This window comes from Mobula hypostoma, chromosome 24 (genome assembly GCF_963921235.1).
Source record: "Mobula hypostoma chromosome 24, sMobHyp1.1, whole genome shotgun sequence".
NCBI lineage: Eukaryota > Metazoa > Chordata > Chondrichthyes > Myliobatiformes > Myliobatidae > Mobula > Mobula hypostoma.
Window position 1 is genome coordinate 50,383,910 of NC_086120.1, and position 24,251 is coordinate 50,408,160.

General features: G+C 40.8%; 1 protein-coding gene across 2 annotated transcripts in view; it reads left to right on the forward strand.

Moving 5' to 3' along the window:
• The window catches only part of LOC134337597 (A disintegrin and metalloproteinase with thrombospondin motifs 6-like), a 214,649-nt gene that overhangs the window by 24,927 nt on the left and 165,471 nt on the right, over nucleotides 1-24,251 (forward strand). For both annotated transcript variants that reach the window (XM_063032752.1, XM_063032753.1), the window contains exon 3: nucleotides 17,338-17,702. In XM_063032752.1, coding sequence (XP_062888822.1) covers nucleotides 17,338-17,702 — 365 coding nt within the window. The remainder of the gene's footprint in view (nucleotides 1-17,337; nucleotides 17,703-24,251) is intronic.

A 24,251-nucleotide genomic window follows, 5' to 3' on the forward strand; every position in this document is an offset into this window, starting at 1 on the left:
GATCCCATGATGTTCAGGTTGCACATTTTGCAATTTTTGTCATATCCCAGTGCGCATATGCAGAAGTCTCTGGATGTCCACAGTAACATCAAACAAACGTAATACAAAATTCAGCTCACTTTCTCAGAAGCAAGATATAAAATGTCAAATGAGGGCTGAAACAGCAAAAAGTATTATTCTTGGCTATTAAACCTGGTTAGACATTCTTAAGAAGTTAGTCTATCTTTTGCTGTTCGTTCTCGGTTACCCCACCCACACCCCCAATCTCTTGAAGCTAATTTGTCATTCAGGTTCTGTTCATCATATCTCTTTTTCAGCCCATCCCCAAACTCTGAGATCTATGAACTACCTGGAATAACCAAAACGATGGTGCTTCATGCTGTGGCTGCAGCAAAATATTCTTGCTTGTGATAGGTTGGTGGACCGTGGGAGTGCATACCCAAACTGGCCTCCGTTTAAACTTGACTTTTGTAGCATAGATACTTGCCTTGTCTTTTTGTTGCCGAAGACTTGCCCTGATTTTTTTTCCCCTAAATTAGCAAGTGGGTTTAATATTTTTAAAAAGCCTTGCACTATTTTAAATTTAATTTCTTATTCGGTTATCCATAAACTTTTGTATGTCATTCTGTTTGGCTCAGTACAGAAGAAGAATAGGAAGATGTTAGTACTTAGGCAGAGGATAAATGAAATACAGACAATGTTCAAAGTAAACTTATTATCAAAGTGTATATATGTAACCATACATTAACTTGAGATTCATTTTCTTGTGGGCATTCGCAATAAATACAAAGAAACACAATAGAATCAATGAGGAACTGCATGCAACAGAGACAGACAAACGACTAATGTGCAAAAGACAACAAACTAAATAAAAGCAATAAATATTAGGAACATGAATCTTAGAGTTATGAGTTTGTACTTCGGAAAATTTAGGATTAAGGAAAAGGAAACAATTGGCATAAAGCATAACAGTTGTAGATTGTCATTCTGAGAGTTGGTAGAGTTAACTGGACAAGATATTTTAAAGAAGTCTGAGATGGAGGTACAATATGTATTTGTTAGAATATCCAAATTATGCAATGGAAAAGATAAATAATCTTGTAGATAAGATCGTGGGAGACATTTTCGACAGATTTCGAGCAAATGAGTAGGATGTCAGCAATTTGAGTAAATTGTAGGTATAGCAGGGCCATAGTAATGGATTATTCAAAAATATAGGTATCAATGTGGGAAATCGAAACAGGAATTGGCTATTTAGCTCTTTGTGCCTGCACTGCCATTCAGTGAGATCTTGGTCTTTTATCCCACCACCAGTTTCCTGCATTAACTCCAGAATAGTCTTGGACAGTTAATTCCATTCTGTAAGTGGAGGAATTTCTTTTCATCTCATTCAAGAATGGCTGACTCTTGTTCCTAGATGTCACCCCCTCCCCCAGTCAAGAGAAATATGTCCTGCATCAATCAAGTCAAGTACCCTATTAGTTTTGCCAGGGGAATTCACCACTGTCCTTATAGTCGGTGTGTATATTACCCCCAGCGCTAATGCTAAGGAGGCATTCTGTGGACTGTATGGAGCTATTAGCGAACTGCAGAACGCACACCCTGATGAGCTGTTTATTGTCGTCGGAGATTTTAACCACATGATCCTTAAGTGTGTGCTCCCCAGATTCCATCAGAACGTGGACTTTGCAACGAGAGGGGAGAACGCGTTGAACCTTGTTTACACAAACATTCCCGACGCGTACCGGGTGGTGCCCCGCCCCCATCTCGGTTCTCAGACCACATCTGTTATACTAATCCCAGCATACAGACTGCTCGTCAGGTGCTCCAGACCAGTTCAGAAGCAGGTGAAAACCTGGCCAGCATGAGCCATCTCTGCTCTTCAAGATTGCTTTGAGCACACAGACTGGCACATGTTCAGGGAGGCTGCAACCGATGGCGACTCTACCAACTTAGAGGAGTACACGGCATCAGTGACTAGCTACATCAGCAAGTGCATTGTTGATGTCACTGGCCAAGACCATCACTATACGCACTAACCAGAAGCCATGGATGACCGCGGAGGTGCGTGCGCTGCTGAGGACCCGTGACTCCGCCTTCAGAGCAGGCGACAAGGCAGCCCTAACAACAGCGAGAGCCAAACTGTCCCGGGCCATCAGAGGGGCAAAGTGTGCACACGCCCAGTGAATCCACAGCCACTTCCAGGACAGCGGCGCATGTGGAAGGACATTCAAGACATCACCAACTACAAGACAACACCACCTGCCTGAGCTGGTGATACCTCCCTCCCAGATGCGTTGAATAACTTGTATGCTTGTTTTGAGGCAGAAAATGATGTGGCGGTGAGGAAGACCACCCCTCCTCCAAACGACTAGGTGCTGTGCCGTACCGTGGCCGATGTGAGGAGAGCTCTGTGCAGGATCAACCCACAGAAAGCTGCTGGGCCAGACAATATTCCTGGCAGAGTGCTTACAGGATATGCAGACCAGCTAGCAGAGATTCTCACTGACATCTTCAACATCTCCCTGAGCAGCGCCGTCGTTCCTATCGTCCCCGTGCCGAAGAAGTCTTCAGTGTCCTGCCTCAACGACTACTGTCCTGTCGCACTCACATCCATCATCATGAAGTGTTTCAAGAGGCTCCTCATGAGGCACACCAAGACCCTGCTGTATCCCTGATTGGACCCCCTGCAGTTCGCATACCGTCCCAACCATTCAACAGACAACGCCATTGCCATCACCCTCCACCTGGCCCTAACCCACCTGGACAAAAATGACACGTACGTTCGAATGCTGTTCATAGACTTCAGTTCAGCATTCAACACAATGATTCCTCAGAAACTGATTGGAAAGCTGAGCCTACTGGACCCGAACACCTCCCTCCGCAACTGGATCCTAGACTTCCTGACTGGGAGACCTCAGTCAGTCCGGATTGGAAGCAGCACCTCCAACACCATCACACTGAGCACGGGGGCCCCCCAGGGTTGTGTGCTCAGTCCACTGCTGTTCACTCTGCTGACCCACGACTGTGCTGCAACACACAGCTCGAACCACATCATCAAGTTCGCCGATGACACGACCATGGTGGGTCTCATCAGCAAGAACGATGAGTCAGCATACAGAGAGGAGGTGCAGTGGCTAACGGACTGGTGCAGAGCCAACAACATGTCTCTGAATGTGAACAAAACAGAGATGGTTATTGACTGCAGGAGGACATGGAGTGACCACTCTCCGCTGAACATCGCCTCCTCTGTAGAGATCGTTAAGAACACCAAATTTCTTGATGTTCACCTGGTGGAGAATCTCACCTGGTCCCTCAACATCAGCTCCGTAGCAAAGTAAGCCCAGCAGCATCTCTACTTTCTGTTAAGGCTGAGAAAAGTCCATTTCCCATCCCCCCATCCTCACCACATTCTACAGAGGATGTATTGAGAGTATCCTGAGCAGTTGCATCACTGCCTGGTTCGGAAATTGCACCATCTCGGATCGCAAGACCCTGCAGCGGATAGTGAGGTCAGCTGAGAAGATCATCGGGGTCTCTCTTTCCACCATTAGAGACATTTACACCACATGCTGCATCTGTAAAGCAAACAGCATTATGAAGGACCCCACACACCCCTCATACAAACTCTTCTCCCTCCTGCCATCTGGCAAAAGGCACCGAAGTATTTGGGCTCTCACGACCAGACTATGTGACAGTTTCTTCCCCCAAGCCATCAGACTCCTCAATACCCAGAGCCTGGACTGACACCAACCTACTGCCCTCTACTGTGCATATTGTCTTGTTTATTATTTATTGTAATGCCTGCACTGTTTTGTGCAGTTCTGGGTAGGTCTGTAGTCTAGTGTAGTTTTGTGTTGTTTTACGTAGTTCAGTGTAGTTTTTGTATTGTTCATGTAGCACCATGGTCCTGAAAAACTTTTGTCTCATTTTTACAGTGTACTGTACCAGCAGTTATGGTCAAAATGACAATAAAAAGTGACTTGACTTGTATGTTTTAATGAGCTCATCTTGCATTCTTCTAAACTTCAGTGTAGGCCTAGTCTCCTTACTCCGTCCTATCACAAATCCATCATCACAAAATCAATCTGACAAACCTTCCCTGTATTGCAAGTATACCATTCCCTAGGTAGTGAGATCAGACATGTATCTGGTATACAATATGTCACACTATAGCCCTATATAATTGAAGCTGACTTAACTACTCTTGCATCTGAATCTTTTTGTATTAAAACACAACCTATTGTCCAATTTCTGATTGTTCCTCAATATGCCTGTTGATTTGTATACAATGGCACCCAGGTTATAATCCACACCCATTGTCCTCTTTAAAAATTGTTCTGCCTTTCTATTTTCCTACCAAACTCTATGCCACTATACATTCCCCCATTATACTCCATTCACTGTTTATATGGATATAAGGGGAAAATGTTATATTAGGGAATATGGACTTGGTCCCCTCAAGTCTCTCTATGCAGACCACACTGCCACCTAGCTTTTATATTATCAACAAGTTTAGTATTTATTGCACCTTAAACTCTCATCCAAATTATTGATTTAGATTTGGGTCCCAGCATTGATTTCTGTGGTACCCCACTGATAACAACTCCCAACTGGAAAGTGACCTATTTTTCCTGCTCGTGAAGCAATTTCCATTCTATGCCATTACTACCAATGCTTGCTAATGTAGTTTACAGTTTTCTACTTGAGAAAGGAAGGAGGGAAGAAACAATAAATTTTCTGCTTTCCAATCTGTAGATTCACTGTGGATTAGATGGAATTTTGAAAGATGACAACTAATGCACTTACAGATGTCCAGTCCCATCTTTAAAACTGAAGATTGTGGAATATGAATATATACAATATATATGTAACCAGCTCCCTGTCCTAGTGACGAAGCCTCAGTGATGGCTATGTATTTATTAGTCTCACAGCCTGAGTCGAGAGGCGATTACCCAGAATGACAGTTCTAGTCCTGATGGATGGTAGGGATCCTCAGCAATGCTTTGGGCCCTTCATATACAGCACTCTCACCAAATGTCACAAATAGGAGTGAGGGTGACCCCATCAATCCTGTTGATTATTCTTACTATCCTCTTAGGGTTCTTAAAGTTCGATGCCATTTTTGGATGTTTTCTGCATCCTCTTGAAGATGTGGGCAATTTATTTAATTTCTCTGCCATTTTGTTATTCTCAAATTCTTCCCATCACCGTGCATAAAGGACCCAAAGTAGTTCTGATTTTATCTAGCAAAAATTTTACAACCTCTTGTTATATTTCTCATAAGAAATATAACCTCATTCTATTTCCTTTCCTTGTCGGTGATTTTTTTTTAACTGGATGATTATTTTTGATGTAATTTTGATAAAACAGCAAGCAAGCTGGGTTTCTAAATTGTGCCAGACACATGCACTAGGGTGTTTTTACTAAGATCTACGATGCAAGACTAACCCAAAGCTTATTTAATAGGTTCCTTTCATAATGTGGGTTATTAAGAATATGAGATCACATAGTGGTATTTGGCCACTAGAAAGAAAACTGCCTAAAATCTGGTGCCTGGCACAGAAGAACTCCACAGTAAATGAAGAGTTCAAGTCTTTTCTTGTTCACGAACACTGTTAAGACTCTTTGGAGATGGAGCTTATCTGAAGGTATACACAGAGAGTTGTATCGCAGCCATGATGGGATGACGTCAAGTTCATCAGCACTGACATAAGCTGTTAAGTTTGTTCTGTGGCAGCAATACAGTACAAGGCATAAAAATTACTATATGTGGTTATCACAGTATGTGGTCTGTAGCTTAACCCAGGTTATTATAGATAACTATGCCTATCATTGAAAGTGGTGTCACAGTTCAATAGGATGGTGAAGAAAATTTTGGCATGCTGGCCTTCACCTGCTAAGGCACTAAGTATAGGAGTTGGGATGTTACTTTGTAGTTGTACAAGATATTGGTGAGACCACATTTGAAATATTATGTATAGTTTTGGTCACCCTGTTATGGTTGTTCGTCCATTGTTGACGTCGATGAGGACCTCGACACCATTATGATGGTGTCGAGACTAGCGCGTGATTTGGATTTAAGTGAGGGAGAGTTGCGCAGCGTCAGCCTCACTCTCTCTTCCCAATTCCCATCTGGATCCAGTGGCAAGACAGAGTCTAGATGGCTGGAGATGGGACTAGGCGCAGTGGATGACCAGGACGTCTTCTGTGTCTTGTCCTGCTCTACATGTTCCACGACGCTTGCAGAGACCGCCTTCGTGACCGTTGGACCTTCCATAGGTCTCGTCCGCTCAGTCCGCCGGAGTCTGTCTTCACATGCTGGGATAGACAACTCCCTATCACACCGAGGGTTTGAGACCCGTTGGCTACCCTCACCTGGTTTAGCCGGCTTGTCGAAGCCATTGACCGGGATGTGGCCGCTGTCACATGCAAACAGCTACGGGGAACCACAGGTGAGAGCTGAGTGCCAGGTGGGGACCAAAGGTGGACTAACTGCCCTGAAAAGGACGCGACATGTTCCCCCACCAGAGGTGCTACCCCTCCCTGACACCCCATACACCCCTGTTATAGAAAAGGCATCAATAACATTGGACAACAAATTTTTTCAGAGTGTTGCTTCCTCAGAAATTTTTTTTATTTATGATAGACTGCTTGAAGATGAACACAAATATAGTCTCAGGCTACTTGTATCACGTAGGAATTTGGAGAAACAACAAATTAACTTTTATTGAATATAATGTATTGAATTCCATAATGGTGCTGATGCTTTGCAATAGTTCAACTAAGTTAAAAATATTTTGTTAATGATTTTCATTTGTACTCAGTATCTGAGGCTTCTCGCTTAAGTATCCAACAAAACCCCCTCGTGTTCTGAAGGAAGTAGCTGTGGAGATTGAGGAGGCATTAGCGATGATCTTTCAAAAGTCCATAGATTCTGGCATGGTTCCGGAAGACTGGAATATTGCAAATGTCACTCTGCTATTTAAGAAGGGGGCAAGGAAGCAAAAAGGAAATTATAGACCTGTTAACTTGACATTGGTGGTTGGGAAGTTGTTGGAGTCGATTGTGAAGGATGAGGTTACGGAGTACCTGGAGGCATATGACAAGATAGGCAGAACTCAGCATGGTTTCCTTAAAGGAAAATCCTGCCTGACAAACCTACTACAATTTTTTGAGGAAATTACAAGTAGGCTAGGCAAGGGAGATGCAGTGGATGTTGTATATTTGGATTTTCAGAAGAACTTTGACAAAGTACCACACATGAGGATACTTAACAAGATAAGAGCCCATGGAATTACGGGAAAGTTACATATGTGGATAGGGCTTTGGCTGATTGACAGGAAACAGAGAGTGGGAATAAAGGGATCCTATTCTGGTTGGCTGCCGGTTACCTGTGGTATTCCACAGGGGTCCGTGTTGGGGCCGCTTCTTTTTACGTTGTACATCAACGATTTGGATTATGGAATAGATAGCTTTGTGGTTAAGTTTGCTGATGATACAAAGATAGGTGGAGGGGATGGTAGTGCTGAGGAAACAGAGAATCTGCAGAGAGACTTGGATAGATTGGAAGAATGGGCAAAGAAGTGGCAAATGAAATACAGTGTTGGAAAGTGTATGGTTATGCACTTTGGCAGAAAAAATAAACGGGCAGACTATTATTTAAATGGGGAGAGAATTCAAAGTTCTGAGATGCAATGGAACTTGGGAGTCCTCGTACAGGATACCCTTAAGGTTAATCTCCAGGTTGAGTTGGTGGTGAAGAAGGCGAATGCAATGTTGGCATTCATTTCTAGAGGAATAGAGTATAGGAGCAGGGATGTGATGTTGAGGCTCTATAAGGTGCTGGTGAGACCTCACTTGGAGTACTGTGGGCGGTTTTGGTCTCCTTATTTAAGAAAGGATGTGCTGACAGAGAGGTTACAGAGAAGATTCACCAGAATGATTCCAGGAATGAGAGGGTTAACATATGAGGAACGTTTGTCCGCTCTTGGACTGTATTCCTTGAAGTTTAGAAGAATGAGGGGGGACCTCATAGAAACATTTCGAATGTTGAAAGGCATGGACAGAGTGGATGTGGTAAAGTTGTTTCCCATGATGGGCGAGTCTAGTACGAGAGGGCATGACTTAAGGATTGAAGGGCGCCCATTCAGAACAGGGATGCGAAGAATTTTTTTTCGCCAGAGGGTGGTGAATCTATGGAATTTGTTGCCATGGGCGGCAGTGGAGGCCAAGTCATTGGGCGTATTTAAGGCAGAGATTGATAGGTATCTGAGTAGCCAGGGCATCAAAGGTTATGGTGAGAAGGTGGGGGAGTGGGACTAAATGGGAGAATGGATCAGCTCATGATAAAATGGCGGCACAGACTCGATGGGCCGAATGGCTGACTTCTGCTCCTTTGTCTTATGGTCTAATAATTCGCCAGCATTGATAGATTCCAGTTGCCCTGGTATCTTTGCTCCATGACTGCAATGTCCTGGTGAAACTTTTCACCATGCTCATCACTAACAGCACCAAGATTTGCAGGGAAGAAGTCTAAATGGGAATACAGAAAATTAATCTTTAGTGATATGTTGCATTTTATGGTTTTATATGCTTGAAGCATGCTTTCAACCAGCTGCATGTAGCTTGGTGCTCTGCAGATGCTGAGAAAAATTTCAACAAATTCCTTGAATGCCTTCGATGTGATTTTCTCCAGTCCCACTAGAAATTCTGCAAATTGCTTGTCATTGATGACCTGTTTGATTTGTGGATGAACAAAAGTGCTTTCCTTGATCTTGGCATCAGTTATTCTGGGAAGCATCTGTCTCAAATATCAAAATCCTTCATAGAAATTTTTGTGCCTGGTAATAGCAAATTCTATCCTTACAGTCCTGAATCCAATAATTATTACTAAAACCTGCCCTGCCATGCAGCAGCCACGCTGCCTAAGCATGCCTGGACAAGATAGGAAACTTTCCAGCTTACGTTGTAGGCAACATTTTAATTGACTTGAATTATGAATAGAAATAATAAACCTAAGTTTATTTTAAATAATGGTGCATGATAAGGAAATTTCATGGTGTCTTTCATGATCAGTAGCCCAAAATTCATAAGATACACCTAAAGGTATTTAGGAAGCAAAATCTTTGTTGTCCAGTGTAAGCTGTAAAGAGTGCAAATAAGATTTGCAAGAATGTTGCCAGGATTCAAGGGCCTGAATTATGGGGAGAAGTTGGGCAGACTAAGAATTTTACACCTCGGAACATAAAATGAGGGGTGACCTCGTAGAGGAGTATAAAATTGCAATGGACATAGGGTGAATGCACATAGCCTTTTTCCTAGGGAAATGGAATTCAACACTGCAATATCATGGACAAATCAATATCTAGTGCAGCTGCAGCAGTCTTGTCAGTGCCCTGTAAAGTTTTACTAAAATCTCCTTGCCTTTATGCTCCATGCCCCTTGTTAGTTTTCCTAGTTATTTGCGTAGCTGCACATTAACATTAACCTTTTGTATTTCATGTACAACAACCTACATTTCTCCCTGAAGGGCACCATTTTGTAGCCTCACTCCAATTAAATAATAATCAGCTTTTTCATTCTTCCTTCCAAAGTTTATAACGTAATAAAGGGTCTCAACCTGAAATATTAACTGTCCATTTCCCTCCATAGTTGTTGCCTGATTTTCTGAATTCCTCCAGCACTTTGTGTTGCCTCATCCAAGAGTCTTGTTAGTCTTCAGCCTATTAGTTTGCCAGTATTCTTTCTCTAGTGATAGAGATTGTTTTATATTCCTCCCACCCCTTGATTCTCTCTTGTTATTGGGATGTTTTTAGTTCCTCTTACTGTGATACTACTTTGCCAGTATTCTTTCTGTAGTGATAGAGATTATTTTCTGGCCCTTCCAACCCTTAATTTTCTCGTTATTGGGATGATTTTGCTTCTTTTACTGTGATAGTTGAGCCAAGATATATACTTAGACCTGTGGCTGACTGACCTTGTGGTGCAACGGTAGCGTGTCTGACTCCAGATCAAAAGGCTGTGTATTTGAATCGCTCTCAAGAGGGTCCAACTGAAATGTCAATTGTTCGCTCTTTTCCACAGATGCTGCCTCATCTTCTGAGTTCCTCCAGCATTTTGTGTGTGCTACTAACTATTCAGAATTTGCCATATTCTCAGTTTCTCATTTTGTTCCTGTTTCATCCTTTCGGGAACTAATTTTTTACTTTAGTTACTTTTTATGTGCATATAGAGGTTCAACCCAGCATACTTTGATAGCAAGAATGGTGAGGTTACATAAGGGGTGAATCTACGAGGGGTGATTGATAAGTTTGTGGCCTAAGGTAGAAGGAGTCAATTTTAGAAAACCTCGCACATTTAATTTTCAGCATAGTCCCCTCCTATATTTACACACCTAGTCCAGTGGTCATGGAGCATACGGACCTTGGACCTCCAGAAAGTGCCCACAGCAGGGGTGATTGATAAGTTTGTGGCCTAAGGTAGAAGGTGATGAGTTATACAGCTCTCATTACCTGCACGTGCAGTTCAGCTCTTTGAGTGATTATGCAGAAAGTTTGTGGTTAATAACTCATCGGAGTGATTGATAAGTTCGTGGCCTAAGGTAGAATGAGATGAGTTATTAACTTCAAACTTTCTGCATAATCACTCAGAGTTGAACTACACGTGCATGTAACGAGACCTGTATAAGTCATCTCCTTCTACCTTAGGCTACGTCCACACTACGCTGGATAATTTTGAGAACGAAGCTTTTTCTCTTCATTTTGACCCTCCGTCCACACTAAAGCAGCGTTTTCATCCCCCGAAAACGCAGATTTTCAGAAACGGTCTCCAGAGTGAATAAATCTGAAAACACCTAATATCCGTTGTAGTGTGTATGGGGTAAACGGAGAGATTTAAAAACGCTGTCATGACAACACAACAACAATGCTTTTTCTGCTTCTGCTTGGTACTGCGCAAGCACTGCCGTATGGCTGTTATAACGCGCAGTCGGTGTGACTGGCGTGAGACTGAAATTGAGAAGTGAGCTTCTTTGACTATTTAAAAATGCTGTCATGACATGCCGGAACAGATGGCGGCAGCGCGGCATTTCGTTGTTTTCTTGAACGCAACCCCCCACATAGCCTAACAATTTCAGAACAGACGGCAATGAGACTGAAGCCAGAAGAGTTAGAAATGTACTCACCAAATACTTTGACCTATAGCTTACTGAATAAATAAGTATACTCACTTTGTCCTGTTTTCTGTCTTTGTATGAAGGTGGTTTACCTACTTATGCAAGTACTTCTCTGACAATAGATGTGTAACAGCCTAATGTAACATTGTATGGAAATACAAGATAACACTGATGCAGACATGTTTTATACATTTAACAAGGTGCTTTACTAATGCAACAGAATTAGTCAGTCTTTCAATGTTCGTCGTCAGCTGGGTCATTCTGTCCGTGAACTCCCTGTTGGTTGCCTCCATACGCTCCAGTATTTGTTTTTTTTAGTTTTATGTCCTCCTGCGCAAAAACCAAATTCCTTTTAAGTTTTTCTACTCTGTAACTGGACAAACGCACACTAAGTATACAGTTTCCTCTTCGCTTATTTTCTGTGTGTGTCCTGCGCATGCCCAGTAGAGGAGATTCGCCCAAATATCCATGTTAGTGTAGACAGAAATATTTTGAAAAACGCTTAGTGTGGATGCCTATTGCTTTTACTCGAAACCGGCATTTTCAAAGTTATCCAGCGTGGTGTGGATGTAGCCTTAGAACGGGGCTTAATTAACATAACAAAAATGGCAATAATTGGAACCATTACAGCATTTGATAGTGGCATTGAAGAGTGGGCAATTTACATTGAAAGAGTGGAGTTATATTGTGAGGCTAATGGTGTTAATGATGAAAAGGAAGCCAGCATCTTACTCAGTATTATGGCAGCAAAAACATAGAGGCTGCTATGGAGCTTGTTAACCACTGAAAAGCCAGCCTGCAAAACGTTCAAGCAAATAGTAGACACCCTCCAAACCACTGGTCATTGCTGAAAGATTTAAATTTCACAAATGGAATCAGAGCTAAAATTAAAGCATTTCTAAATATTGGGCTGAATTGCGCAAATTATCAGAACATTCTCAATTTGGAGTTGGTCTATCAGACACATTGAGGGACAGGTTAGTGTGTGGCACACACTTTGAAGCCACACAGAAGAAGCTCCTGTGCGAAAAAGACCTTACATTTGAGAAAGCGCTAAACATCTCAATATCAACAGAAACAGCAGCCCGGGGTGCTTCCGAGATGCAACAAAAATCTCTGGAATATGCCACAAATAAAATGTCACTGAACAGAAGTGAAGGAAAGAAATGTTGTGGGAACAGGTCACATAACCCTGATGATTGTTGTTTTAAAGATAAAGAATGCAGAAACTATGGCAAACAGGGCCACATTGGCAGAGTATGCAAAGCTAGTAAACAGCAGAAAAAGGACAAAATACAGAGAAACAAGAAACCCCAGAAAGGAAGATACAACAATGTGCACAAAATGAAAGAAAGCAGTTCTGATAAAAACAACTCAGACAAAAATGAATTGTCTTGGCTGCAACTTCACAGCGTGAAAGAGACAGATGATCGAAGAGTAATATGGATCACTCCACAACTGGCAGGCGTGAGACTGTAAATGGAGCTGGACACAGGCTCAGCTTTAACAGTGATCTCTGTACACGACTACAAACAACTGTTTTCTCATATACCTCTGAAACAAACTAAACTACTGCTAAAGAAAGTGCGTCCCAAAGGTAAAATTAAAGTGACAGCGACCTATGGAGACAAAACACAGCCTCTATGTACTGAAAAAAATGGAGGACCACCATTGCTGAGACGTGAATGGCTCAGGAAAATTCAGTTGGATTGGCACACCATCAAGGTACTAGATGTGTCAGCAAAAGAGGGCAGCAAGGCTATATCTGAGAGACTGTCACAAATACTTGCTGACTCTGAGGAAGTGTTCATGAGAGGAATAGGAACACTTCAGGGCATGAAGGGAAAGATTGAGATTGAGGAAAATGCATGTCCAAAATTTCACAAAGCCAGACCAGTGCCATATGCAATCCGTCCTAGAGGCAGAGCTGAAAAATCTGGAGCAGACTGGGGTCCTGTCAAAGGTGGATTGGAGTGAATGGGTCATGCCTTTTGTTCCAGTGGTGATGAAAACCCCCAGCACAAACCCAGGAAAACCAAATAAGGTGCACATATGTGGTGACTTTATAGTGACTGTTAACCCAGTTCTCCGCACAGTACAATATCCTCTACCCCGAATTGAGGACATTCTTGCTTCCCTGTCAGGAGGGGAACATTTCACAAAAATTGATTTGACTCAGGCTTACCTCCAAATGGAAATCGATGAAGCATCCAAGAAATACTTGACAATAAATACACACAAAGGACTTTACCAGTACAACAGGTTGGTGTTTGAGGTAGCATCAGCGCCTGCAATCTGGCAAAGGGCAATGGACCAGGTCCTGCGGGGGATTCCAGGGTCTCAGTGTTACCTGGATGACATCATTGTCACTGGCAAAGATGACGACAAACATCTTTCTAACCTAAAACAAGTGCTCACCAGGTTACGAGAATATGGGCTCAGAGCTAATCGATAGAAATGTGAGTTTTTTTAAAAAGGAAATCTCGTACTGTGGGCATGTGATCAACAAGGATGGCTTATACATGTCTCAAGACAAGATAGAAGCAGTGCTTAAGGCACCACCACCTGAAAATGTGTCTCAGCTGAGAGCATATCTTGGTCTAGTAAACTACTATCACAAGTTCTTGCCTAACCTATCCACAGTCCTGCACCCACTAAATGCACTATTACAGATAGGGACACAATAGAAGTGGACTGAGAGCTGTGAGAAAGTGTTTCAAGAAACTAAAAGACTCATAACTTCAGAAGAGATACTCGCGCACTTTGACCCTCCTTACCAATCCAACTAGCTTGTGATGCTTTACCCCATGGGATAGGAGCTGATAGAGCACAAGTTTCCAGATGGCTCCGAAAGACCATAGCCTTTGCCTCAAGAACGCTAACTTCAGCTGAACGCAACTTTGCACAGATTGATAGAGAGGCCCTAAGCCTCGTACGGGGAGTCAGGAAATTAAGTCACTACCTATATGGCCAAAAGTTTACTCTGACTGACTCGTTGATTGACTTGTGTCAATCTTCAATCCAAGAAAAGGTGTTCCAGTGATGACAGCACAAAGGCTGTAGCGATGGTCCCTTTTCTTAGAAGGTCACATGTATGACATTGAACACAAGGGGACCAAGCAATATGGCAACGCAGATGGTTTGTCACGTTTACCACTGCCCACTTCCAAGATAATTACACAAGTGGATTCAGCAGAGGTCTTTCACACAACAATAGTTGAACAATTACCAGTGACAAACAGCCTTATTGAAGCGAAACACACAATGACCCTATGTTGTCAGAAGTGTATGATACCACTGTAAAGGGATGGCCAGTGCAGGGTAACACAATTTCCAGCCTTCTCAGCGAGGAAGGAGCAGTTATCAGTGTGTCGGGGAACGCTAATGTGTGGCTCATGAGTTGTGATTCCTTCTAAGCTATGCACCAGAGTGCTGGAGGAACTGCACGAGGGGCACCTGGGTACCGTGAAGATGAAAAGTCTTGCCCGTGCCTATGTGTGGTGGCCAGGAGTCAATAAACAGATTGAGGACTTGACTAAGAACTGCTCTGGATGTCAAAAGATTCAGAACACAACACCACAAGCCCCTCTTCATCCGTGGGAGTGACCCTCATCACCGTGTCAAGGAGTGCACATCGACTTTGCTGGACCATTCATGGACTTTTATCTTTTTAATTGTCATTGATGCACATTCCAAATGGCCAGAGGTCATCAAAATGAAATCAACCACTTCGGAAAAGACCATTACGGCTCTGAGGACCATGTTCACCAGGAATAGCATACCAGGACAAAACATGCACAGGCAATGGATGACAGTTTGTCTCTGAAGAATTCCAAAGTTTTGTGAGGAACAATAGAATCAAGCACTTTACATCTGCCCCTTACCATCCATCCACAAATGGCTTGGCAGAAAGATTTGTACAGATATTCAAGGAAGCCATCAAGGCATTGGACAGCGAAAATCGACCACTGCAACACAGGATAGACAACTTCCTCCTTGCCTTTCGTAATGCAGTACATATAATCACTAATCAGACTCCAGCGATGATGTTTCTGAGCAGGAACCTGAGGTCCCGCATGGATCATCTTAAACCAGATGTATGATGTGATGTGGAAAACAGACAGTTCAAACACTTGCATGCTAAACTAACGCGGAGTTTCAGTGCGGGACAGTCAGTTCTTGCATGTAATTACCAGACTGAAAAGTGGCAACCAGGTATAATTTCCGCCATAGACGGGTCACTAATGTATAGAGTACAGGTGGGAGAGAACATATGGAGACGTCATGTGGATCAAATCCTGGATGCTCAGGTGAAGAACACGCAACAACACCTTACCCTGACTCCCCGGACATAGAAACAAACACTCCTGATGTGACCACATCAGACTCGTCCACAGATAAGCCTGTCATCAGTGCTGAGGACACACCTGATGTACCTGTGGAGACTAATTCCCCAAAGCAAATCTTTCAGGACAGCCGTTACCCGGAGAGGCAGAGAAGACCCCCTCCCCCAGTGACTTGAATTATAATTATTTTTATGTTACTTTGTTATAATTTGATATTAAGTTGCTAAGTAAACAATTGGTAGGCGTTTCTATGTTAAGGGTACACCTATTTGTTTAGCGTCGTGCCCCAGGGAAAAAAAAACTGTTGATACACTATTAAAATAAAAAGAGAGGAGTGTACCATATAGCCTACTGTATATTATGGGACTACTTTATGTTGTAGTAACACGTTGCATGTGCTATTAGGCGCATATTGATCTGTATGTGTGTGTTCAGTTCAGTTTCAGTCAGTAAAGAACCCTTGTTAATTTAGCTCCCGTCTCCAGCGTTTTTATTTATAGCTTTGTTGTGTAACCCAGCCACATATACAACAGGCAGCAACACCCACAGCCTGTAGAAGGGGAAAGCATCCTGTAGGGGGCATCATGGTAGCGAAGCGGTTAGCATGACACTATTACAGCTCGGGGCGTCAGAGTTCAGAGTTTAATTCTGGCGTAATCTGTAAGCAAGTTTGTACATGGGTTTCCTTCATGTGCTCCATTTTACTCCCACAGTCCATGACATGCCAGTTAGTAGGTTAATTGGTCATTGTAAGTTGTCCTACGAATAGGCTAGGGTTAAACCGGAGGGTTGCTGGGTGGTGCGGCTTGTTGTGCCAGAAGGGCCTGTCCTGTACTGCCACTCAAAGTAAAATAAATAAATTCTTGTTCTCAGTGAAAATTTGCAAAAAGTGTCCAATCAAAACCTAATGACTTCTCCCTGTTTAATGCTAGTGCTGAGAATTACAAGTGTTAAGAGTTTGTTCAGAACCAGATGGCTGATGATACGATGTGCCAGTGCAATATAATGCTAGAGCTCACCGTGTGGAGAGTAGTGTCGTAGTGGAGCATGATCTAACCTGCCAGTGCCCGTAATGTGTCAGTCAGCTGTGGTAGAGCAATGTGGAAAAGATTTGTATAATCTATGGTCCATATACACCAACTCTTTCAATTTAAGGAATATTGTAGAACAATAGAAAATCAGAATCCAGTTAGTGATAATAAATTTAAGTGACATGAAAATAGTTTTGTGACAAAAGTACAGCAAAAAAGACAATTACAATAAATTACAAAAATAAATGAATAGTGCTAAAAAGGAGGAATTGCAAGGTAGTGTTCATGAACCATTTAAAAATCTGATGTTGGAGGGGAAGATGCTATTTCTGAATTGTTGAGTGTGTCTTCAGGCCCCTCATTTCCTCCTCAATAGTAGCAAGAAGAAGAGGACGCAAACAGGAGAAAATCTGCAGATGCTGGAAATTTAAGCAACACACACAAAATGCTAGTGGAATGCAGCAGGCCAGGCAGCATCTATAGGAAGAAGTACAGTTGACGTTTCGGGCCGAGATCCTTCGTCAGGACTAGTCGACTGTACTTCTGATAGATGCTGCCTGGCCTGCTGCGTTCCACCAGCATTTTGTGTGTGTAACAAGAAGAGGACTTCTTTTGGATGGTGAGGGTCCTTAATGATGGATGGTGCCTTATTGATTATATATTTGGGAATCGGTCAAAGATTACTACAGGAAATGCATCTTTTTATAAATTGACTTTTAAATGAGGGAAAGGATTAAGAAGTGAAATCTGCAACTGAATAACAAACTTTTTTTTTCAAATACAGAAGAGTTCCTGTCAACTCTCGAGCACTATGAAATAGCAATTCCAGTCCGAGTAGACCACAATGGAGACTTCTTAAGCTATAATGTAAAAAGTAGCCACGAACTGCGATCAAAAAGAAGCTTACCTGCATTTCAACATGAGCCAGTTGAGCAGCAAGTTTTTTATAAAGTATCTTCACATGGATTGCACTTTCTTTTAAACTTGACTTTGCATGCTAATCTCGTATCAGATTATTTTACTGTAGAATATTGGAAGAGAGATGGCTTGGAATGGAGACATGATTATATGGATGAATGTCATTATTTGGGACATTTAAGTGATCTCCAGGGAGCCACAAAAGTTGCCTTAAGTAACTGTAATGGATTGGTAAGTTTTTGAGTTCTGTTACAAACTCGATCATGCAGTTTTCAGTAGCATTTTATAGCACTTAAAGTGGTACAAGTGTAGTTTAGCTCTTGTAGAAATAAACTTGCTATTTTCTAACTTATTGTGATCAGATATGAAATGTAAACAATGTACGTTATATAAATTAGAGTGAAATTATGTTTTAATCTCATCTCCAGCTATTATAAATTGTTAATCAGGTAGATGAAGGTAATTTGATTTGTCAATAGAAATAAATAACAAAATCTTGCCCTCATATCAAAATGAAAAACACTTGGTTTTCTCCAACTGCCTCAAAATTGTATCAAAACATTTTTTTTTAAACATCCCTACTTACCGGCATAGTAGATGTTTAATTCAGCGTGGCATGCAATAACAAGTCCCTTGACTTTTAACCATCTCATTTACATAGGCAATTGATCTGAAATATTATGCTGAAAGGTTTATGAGCTTTCCTCCTTCCACAGATACTGCTGGTCTGCTGAGTATTTCCAGCAATGTCTTGATTTTGTATTTCTGGCACCTGTAGTTTCTTGATTTTTTAATTTTATGGGAACTGCTTCAGAGATAGTTTCAAAAATTGGTGCACTGTTGGTCAGTGTTGTTGCTCTTTCTGTTACTTTGAAAGTGAATTAGATTTTCTCAGAATCTAGAAAAAGTAATGTTATTTTCCCACCTATAGAATGTGAGACAATAAAATGTTATAAAATTTGCTTTTTACTATACTGAGCTCCAGAAATTGGAAGTGAAATATTTGCACAATTAAAGGAGACTGGTCCAGATCAACCATTGGTGTCTGAGAGATGCAATAGCTCTTGGGCGATTTGGTTGATATTTTCTGTCAGTAAGTCTGAAAGCCTCTGATTTAACTTGCAGCATTTACTGTGAATGTCTGGGCTTTACAAATCTTTGGAAATGTAACAGCTTCAGACAGAAGGTGAGTGTTTTCACAGCATTGCATGCATAGAAAACATAGAAAATAGGTGCAGGAGTAGGCTATTCGGCCCTTCGAGCCTGCACCACCATTCAGTATGATCATGGCTGATCATCCAACTCAGAACCCTGTACCTGCCTTCTCTCCATACCCCCTGATCCCTTTAGCCACAAGGGCCATATCTAACTTCCTCTTAAATATAGCCAATGAACTGGCCTCATCTGTTTCCTGTGGCAGAGAATTCCACAGATTCACCACTCTCTGTGTGAAGAAGTTTTTCGTCATCTCGGTCCTAAAAGGCTTCCCCTTTATCCTCAAACTGTGACCCCTCGTTCTGGACTTCCCCAACATTGGGAACAATCTTTCTGCATCTAGCCTGTCCAATCCTTTTGGGATTTTATACGTTTCAATAAGATCCCCCCTCAATCTTCTAAATTCCAGCGAGTATAAGCCTAGTCGATCCAGTCTTTCATCATATGAAAGTCCTGCCAAGAGGAGTAGAAATGCCTTCCACTCCTCCCACCCCAGGGGTCAGACCTATCTATTTCTGCTGCTTCCTCTGCTGTATTCTGTGTCCACCCGGAAGCTCACTCCATGAAAAGCGCTGACTTCCTGGAAAGGATCCTGCATTTCCTGCTTTCCAGTCCAAAACTCTGCTTGCTTTTCCTAACCAGTTAACTACCTAGTCAGTAAGTTCAAACTCTGTAGAATTTACATCATATCTTATGAATAGCTACTGTGCACCAAAGGTAATATTGACTGCAACACTTAAGATCAGATGTTGGATTGTATGGAACCCATTCTGGGGCTGCATACCTCCATGCATTATCCATGTTAGCACCCCTGACATTATTCTAGTATCAGGCACCACCAAATGACATTGCTGTTTGTGTTATGCCATTTTTCTGGCTATGCCAACCAAAATTAGAACAGAAAATTCCGCATAGTGATTTATTGGAATGGGCTCAATAGAATAGAAACACATCTTACTCGCCTTTATTTTGTTTTCACTTTTTAAAGTAAAACTCTGCTGACACTGGGAGCCTTGAATGAGCAGCTTCAGGTTCCCCAGACACCATTACAACAAACGGTGTGCTTATTTTTCCAGCATTTAGCTGCTGATACTACCATTGCATTGGTAGCTCTGTATAATTTAAAACCACTGGCAGCACTCCATTTCTGGGGCCTCAGTGTGGTTGCGGTTGGCCCTTCGGGGTGGATCTGGAGCTTTAGAATTATAGGGAAGGACATCACCATCTGTAAAGAGCATACACCTGCAGAGTCTTCATAGAAACCGCATTTTGGGTAAGTCTCTCTGGTGGGCAATATATTCACAACCTTCAGGCTTCCATGCTGACACTGGGAGGAGTCCTGCAGGAGAACATTTGACTACACTCTCGTGCCCAGTTCATGTTTGCTGCAGACATTGACTCTTAATTTGTTTTCTTCAGTAAGTCACTATAGCAGACCATTACTATCTCTCTGCTGCTCACCGCTGCAGTGAAACAGTCACCCACACTTTGTGAAGGCATTATTTCTATGTCATTGAGAAACAAGTGGCATCTTGGGAACAGTGATTTGCCAACATTACTTATAACCATTGCACATAAGAGCTCCCCTAATAAATCAGACCTGTTAAGAATAGGAAAGGCCTTCATTCCTTCAGTGAGCTGCTGTTTGGGAGTCATGAAGAATTTCTTCATGGTGAATGTCATGTTTAACTCTGCCATGGATGGACCCAAGCCCAACTGCAGAAGGAGGATGGTTGTGCATGGGGCTAGCAATCCCATCTTGTAAAAATCCAGAGCTACAGAAATGCCAACAGAAGCTCCGAATTCATCATCCCTGGGACAGGAAGGATTTTTGCCTGGAAGATGTAAAATGGGCTACACCTGGGGTTAACTTAAAACACTAGCCCGGGATAGAGGTCTCTGATGAGCTACTGTTGGTGGTCTGTGCCCCAGTAGGGGTGATGGGCTTAATAATAATAAGACTGTCATGTTTCCAGGAAGTGCTTGTGATCCATTCTGTAGATCTGCCCTGCAAGGTACCCTGAGGGATAGATTTCGGAGTCACTGTTTTTTGTTTCCCTGTTTCTTCACACCAGCACGTCAACTGTGCAGATACAGTGGGAGCTAGGCAAATGTCTGGAAAATAGTGAAACATGCCATTGTAATATCAAAATGAGATTCTGCTTCCTGCATCAGACTGTAGTTGTCTGTTTCACACACTAATAAGATTTGGAGAGTTCCTTGTGATGTGCTGTACACTGCCCAATCCAGCAAGCCAGATAGTTGGCTGATTTGGGGGGAGAGAGAGAGAGCAAGGAGTCTTGAAGCTTGAGATTTATGAGGAAAAGTCTGAAAAGGAATAGGAGGGAGTAGATGTGATGTTGCTGAGAGATGATTATGCTCAGATGCCACAACTTTTCCTTTGCTAACTGAGTGAAGGAGCCAGGTATTGGCCAAGTGGGAGGTGAAGAACATTTTATTGGAGGCACAATTTTTTTTCCTTTTCGTTTTCAAATCTTTTTATTGTTATATTATACAAAAGAAATAACATGAGTACATTGAAGTAACAACACTTACAATGTCACAAAAAAGACATTATCTTAAAGATTGAAAAAAAATTTGTGATAACAAAAAAAACCTACTAAGCAGAAAAAGTGAGGGAAAAAAAGAACCCGTTAGGTGTACAGCCCCAGAGTTATGTGTCATATAAAAAGCTTCTAAAAATAAACATCAAGCTGCCAGCAAGAGAAGAAAATATACTAAAAAATTTACAATTAGATCGTGGAAAAAATCTATCAATTAGCTCAAATGATAATAACAAGCAAATGAGCCCCATCTTTTCTCAAAATCAAATAAAGGTTCAAAGGTTTGACTTCTAATTTTTTCCAAACTAAGACATAGCATCACTTGAGAGAACCATTGTGACAAAGTCGGAGCTGATACATCCTTCCACTTCAACAAAATGGCCCTCCTAGCTATCAATATAACAAATGCAATAACATGTTGGTCAGACTCAGAAATACCATGAATATTTTGAGGAATTATTCCAAAAAGCTCAGTTAATTTATTAGGTTGTAGATTAATTTTAAGTGCTTTAGAAATTCTTGAAAAAACCGACTTCCAGAACTGTTCCAATATAGAACAAGACCAAAACATATGTGTCAGTGTAGCTATCTCAGTTCTACATCTATCACAATGACTATCAACATTAGAAAATATTTTAGAAAGTCTCTCCTTCATCAAATGATAACGATGTACAAGTTTAAATTGAATCAATGAATGGCTAGCACAAATTGAAGAAGAGTTAACCAACTTCAAAATCCGCATCCGATCCTCCGTCATAAAAGTCAAATTGAGTTCCTTTTCCCAATCCTGTTTAATCTTAGATAAAGGATGCTTATCCCATTGTAATAATAAATTATAAATTCTTCCAATAGAACCCTTAATCAAAGGATTCATACTCATTATAGTATCTAACTGGTCAGCCTCCAATATGTAAGGAAAATTACTTAAGTACTTTTGTAAAAAAATGTCCAACTTGAAGGTATTGCAGAAAGTGTGAGTATGAAAGAGAATATTTATCAATTAATTGTTCAAAAGACATCAATCTATCTTCTTTAAATAAATCCAAAAAAGAATTAATACCTTTATTTTTCCAAAGTAAAAAAATTGGATCACTCAAAGAAGGCTTAGAAAAGTAATTACGATAAATTAAACTACAAAGTTTAAATTTTTTAAGATTAAAAAAAATTGTAGAACTGGAGCCAGATTTATAAAGGATACTTAATCACAGGATATAGGTTTAAATTAACAACTTTAGCTAATTGCATAGGTAAAGCAGCTCCCAATAACGAGGTTAAATGAAACTGTTTTACAACTTTCAGTTCCAGGTCTACCCAAATTGGCCAATCACTCTTATCAACCCAATATAACCAAAAAGACATGTATTGCACTTTAACAGCCCAATAATACATTCTTAGATTAGGCAAAGCAAGACCTCCATTCTTTTTCAATTTTTGTAAGTGACATTTACTAATTCTTGGTCTTTTATTATTCCAAATAAAAGATAAAATAATAGAATCAATCCAATCAAAAAACTTCCTAGTCAAAAAAAAACAGGAATATTCTGAAATATAAAAATTTTGGTAAAATCATCATTTTAACTATATGAATACGACCAACAAGTGAAAATGTAAATGGACTCCATCTACTAAATAAATACTTCATAGAGTCTACTGAAGGAACAAAATTGGCTTTATAAAGATCCTTAAATTTTTTAGTAATTATAATACCTAAATATCTAAAAGAATCTGTGACTTTAAAAGGAGTATTATCATATATAGAGACAATCATTTAAAGGAAACATTTCACTTCTACTAAAATTTATTTTATATCCTGAAAAACCTCCAAATTCATTAAATAATTTTAGCAGGGCAGGAATAGATTTGTCAGGATTAGTAATATAAACCAATAAATCATCAGTGTAAAGAGAGATCTTATGCTTGGTCTCATTCACAAAAATCCCATGGATATTTTTAGCCTCACGATGAGCAATAGCAAGGGTTTCTAATATTAAATTAAACAACAAAGGACTTAATGGATAGCCTTGCCTTGTCCCCCGTGACAGCTGAAAAAAAGGAGACCTACAATTGTTAGTGACAACAGTAGCAATAGGGGCTTTATATATCATTTTAATCCAATTATTAAAATTAGCACCAAAGCCAAATCTCTCTGAAACATTGAATAAATATTTCCATTTGACTCGATCGAACGCTTTTTCAGCATCCAAAGATACAGCACATTGTGGAGTTTTAAAAGAGGACAAATATATAATGTTAAATAGTATCCGAACATTTGAAAAAGAATAGCAACCCTTTATAAAGCCTGTTTGATCTTTAAAAATAATTTTACCCAAAATATTCTCCAACCGATTGGCCATTATCTTTGACAGAATCTTAGCGTTGACGTTCAGTAATGAAATAGGTCTATATGAAGCACAGTCAGTGGAATCTTTATCTTTTTTAAGAATTAAAGAAATAGAAGCCTCATAAAAAGTAGAGGGTAAGTCACCTTTTACAAAAGAATCCTTAAACATTTCCAACATATATGGAGAAAGTAACTTTCCAAATTTTTTATAAAATTCTACAGGATAGCCATCAAGTCCCGGGGACTTACCAGATTGCATTGAAAAAATAGCTTTATGAATTTCGGCTTCAGTGATTTGAGCATCAAGAGTTTTTTGGTCCTCAGCCGAGATTTTAGGAAAAACAATCTTTCGTATAAAAGCATTCATTTCAGAGGAATCTAACGGACATTGAGATTTATAAAGTTCAGCATAAAAATCTTGAAAAATCTTATTAATTTCTTCATATTCCTGAGCCAAGGTACCATCTTTCCTACGAATTTTCATGATTTGCCTTTTGGCTGCAGCCATTTTTAATTGAGATGCGAGCAGTTTATTATTTTTATCTCCAAACATAAAATTGGCTCTTTAACTTAAGCAAATATCCCTCAATGGGATGAGTTAATAACAGGTTATATTGTGATTGAAGTTCCACCCTTTTAAATAAATTAATATTGGGGGAA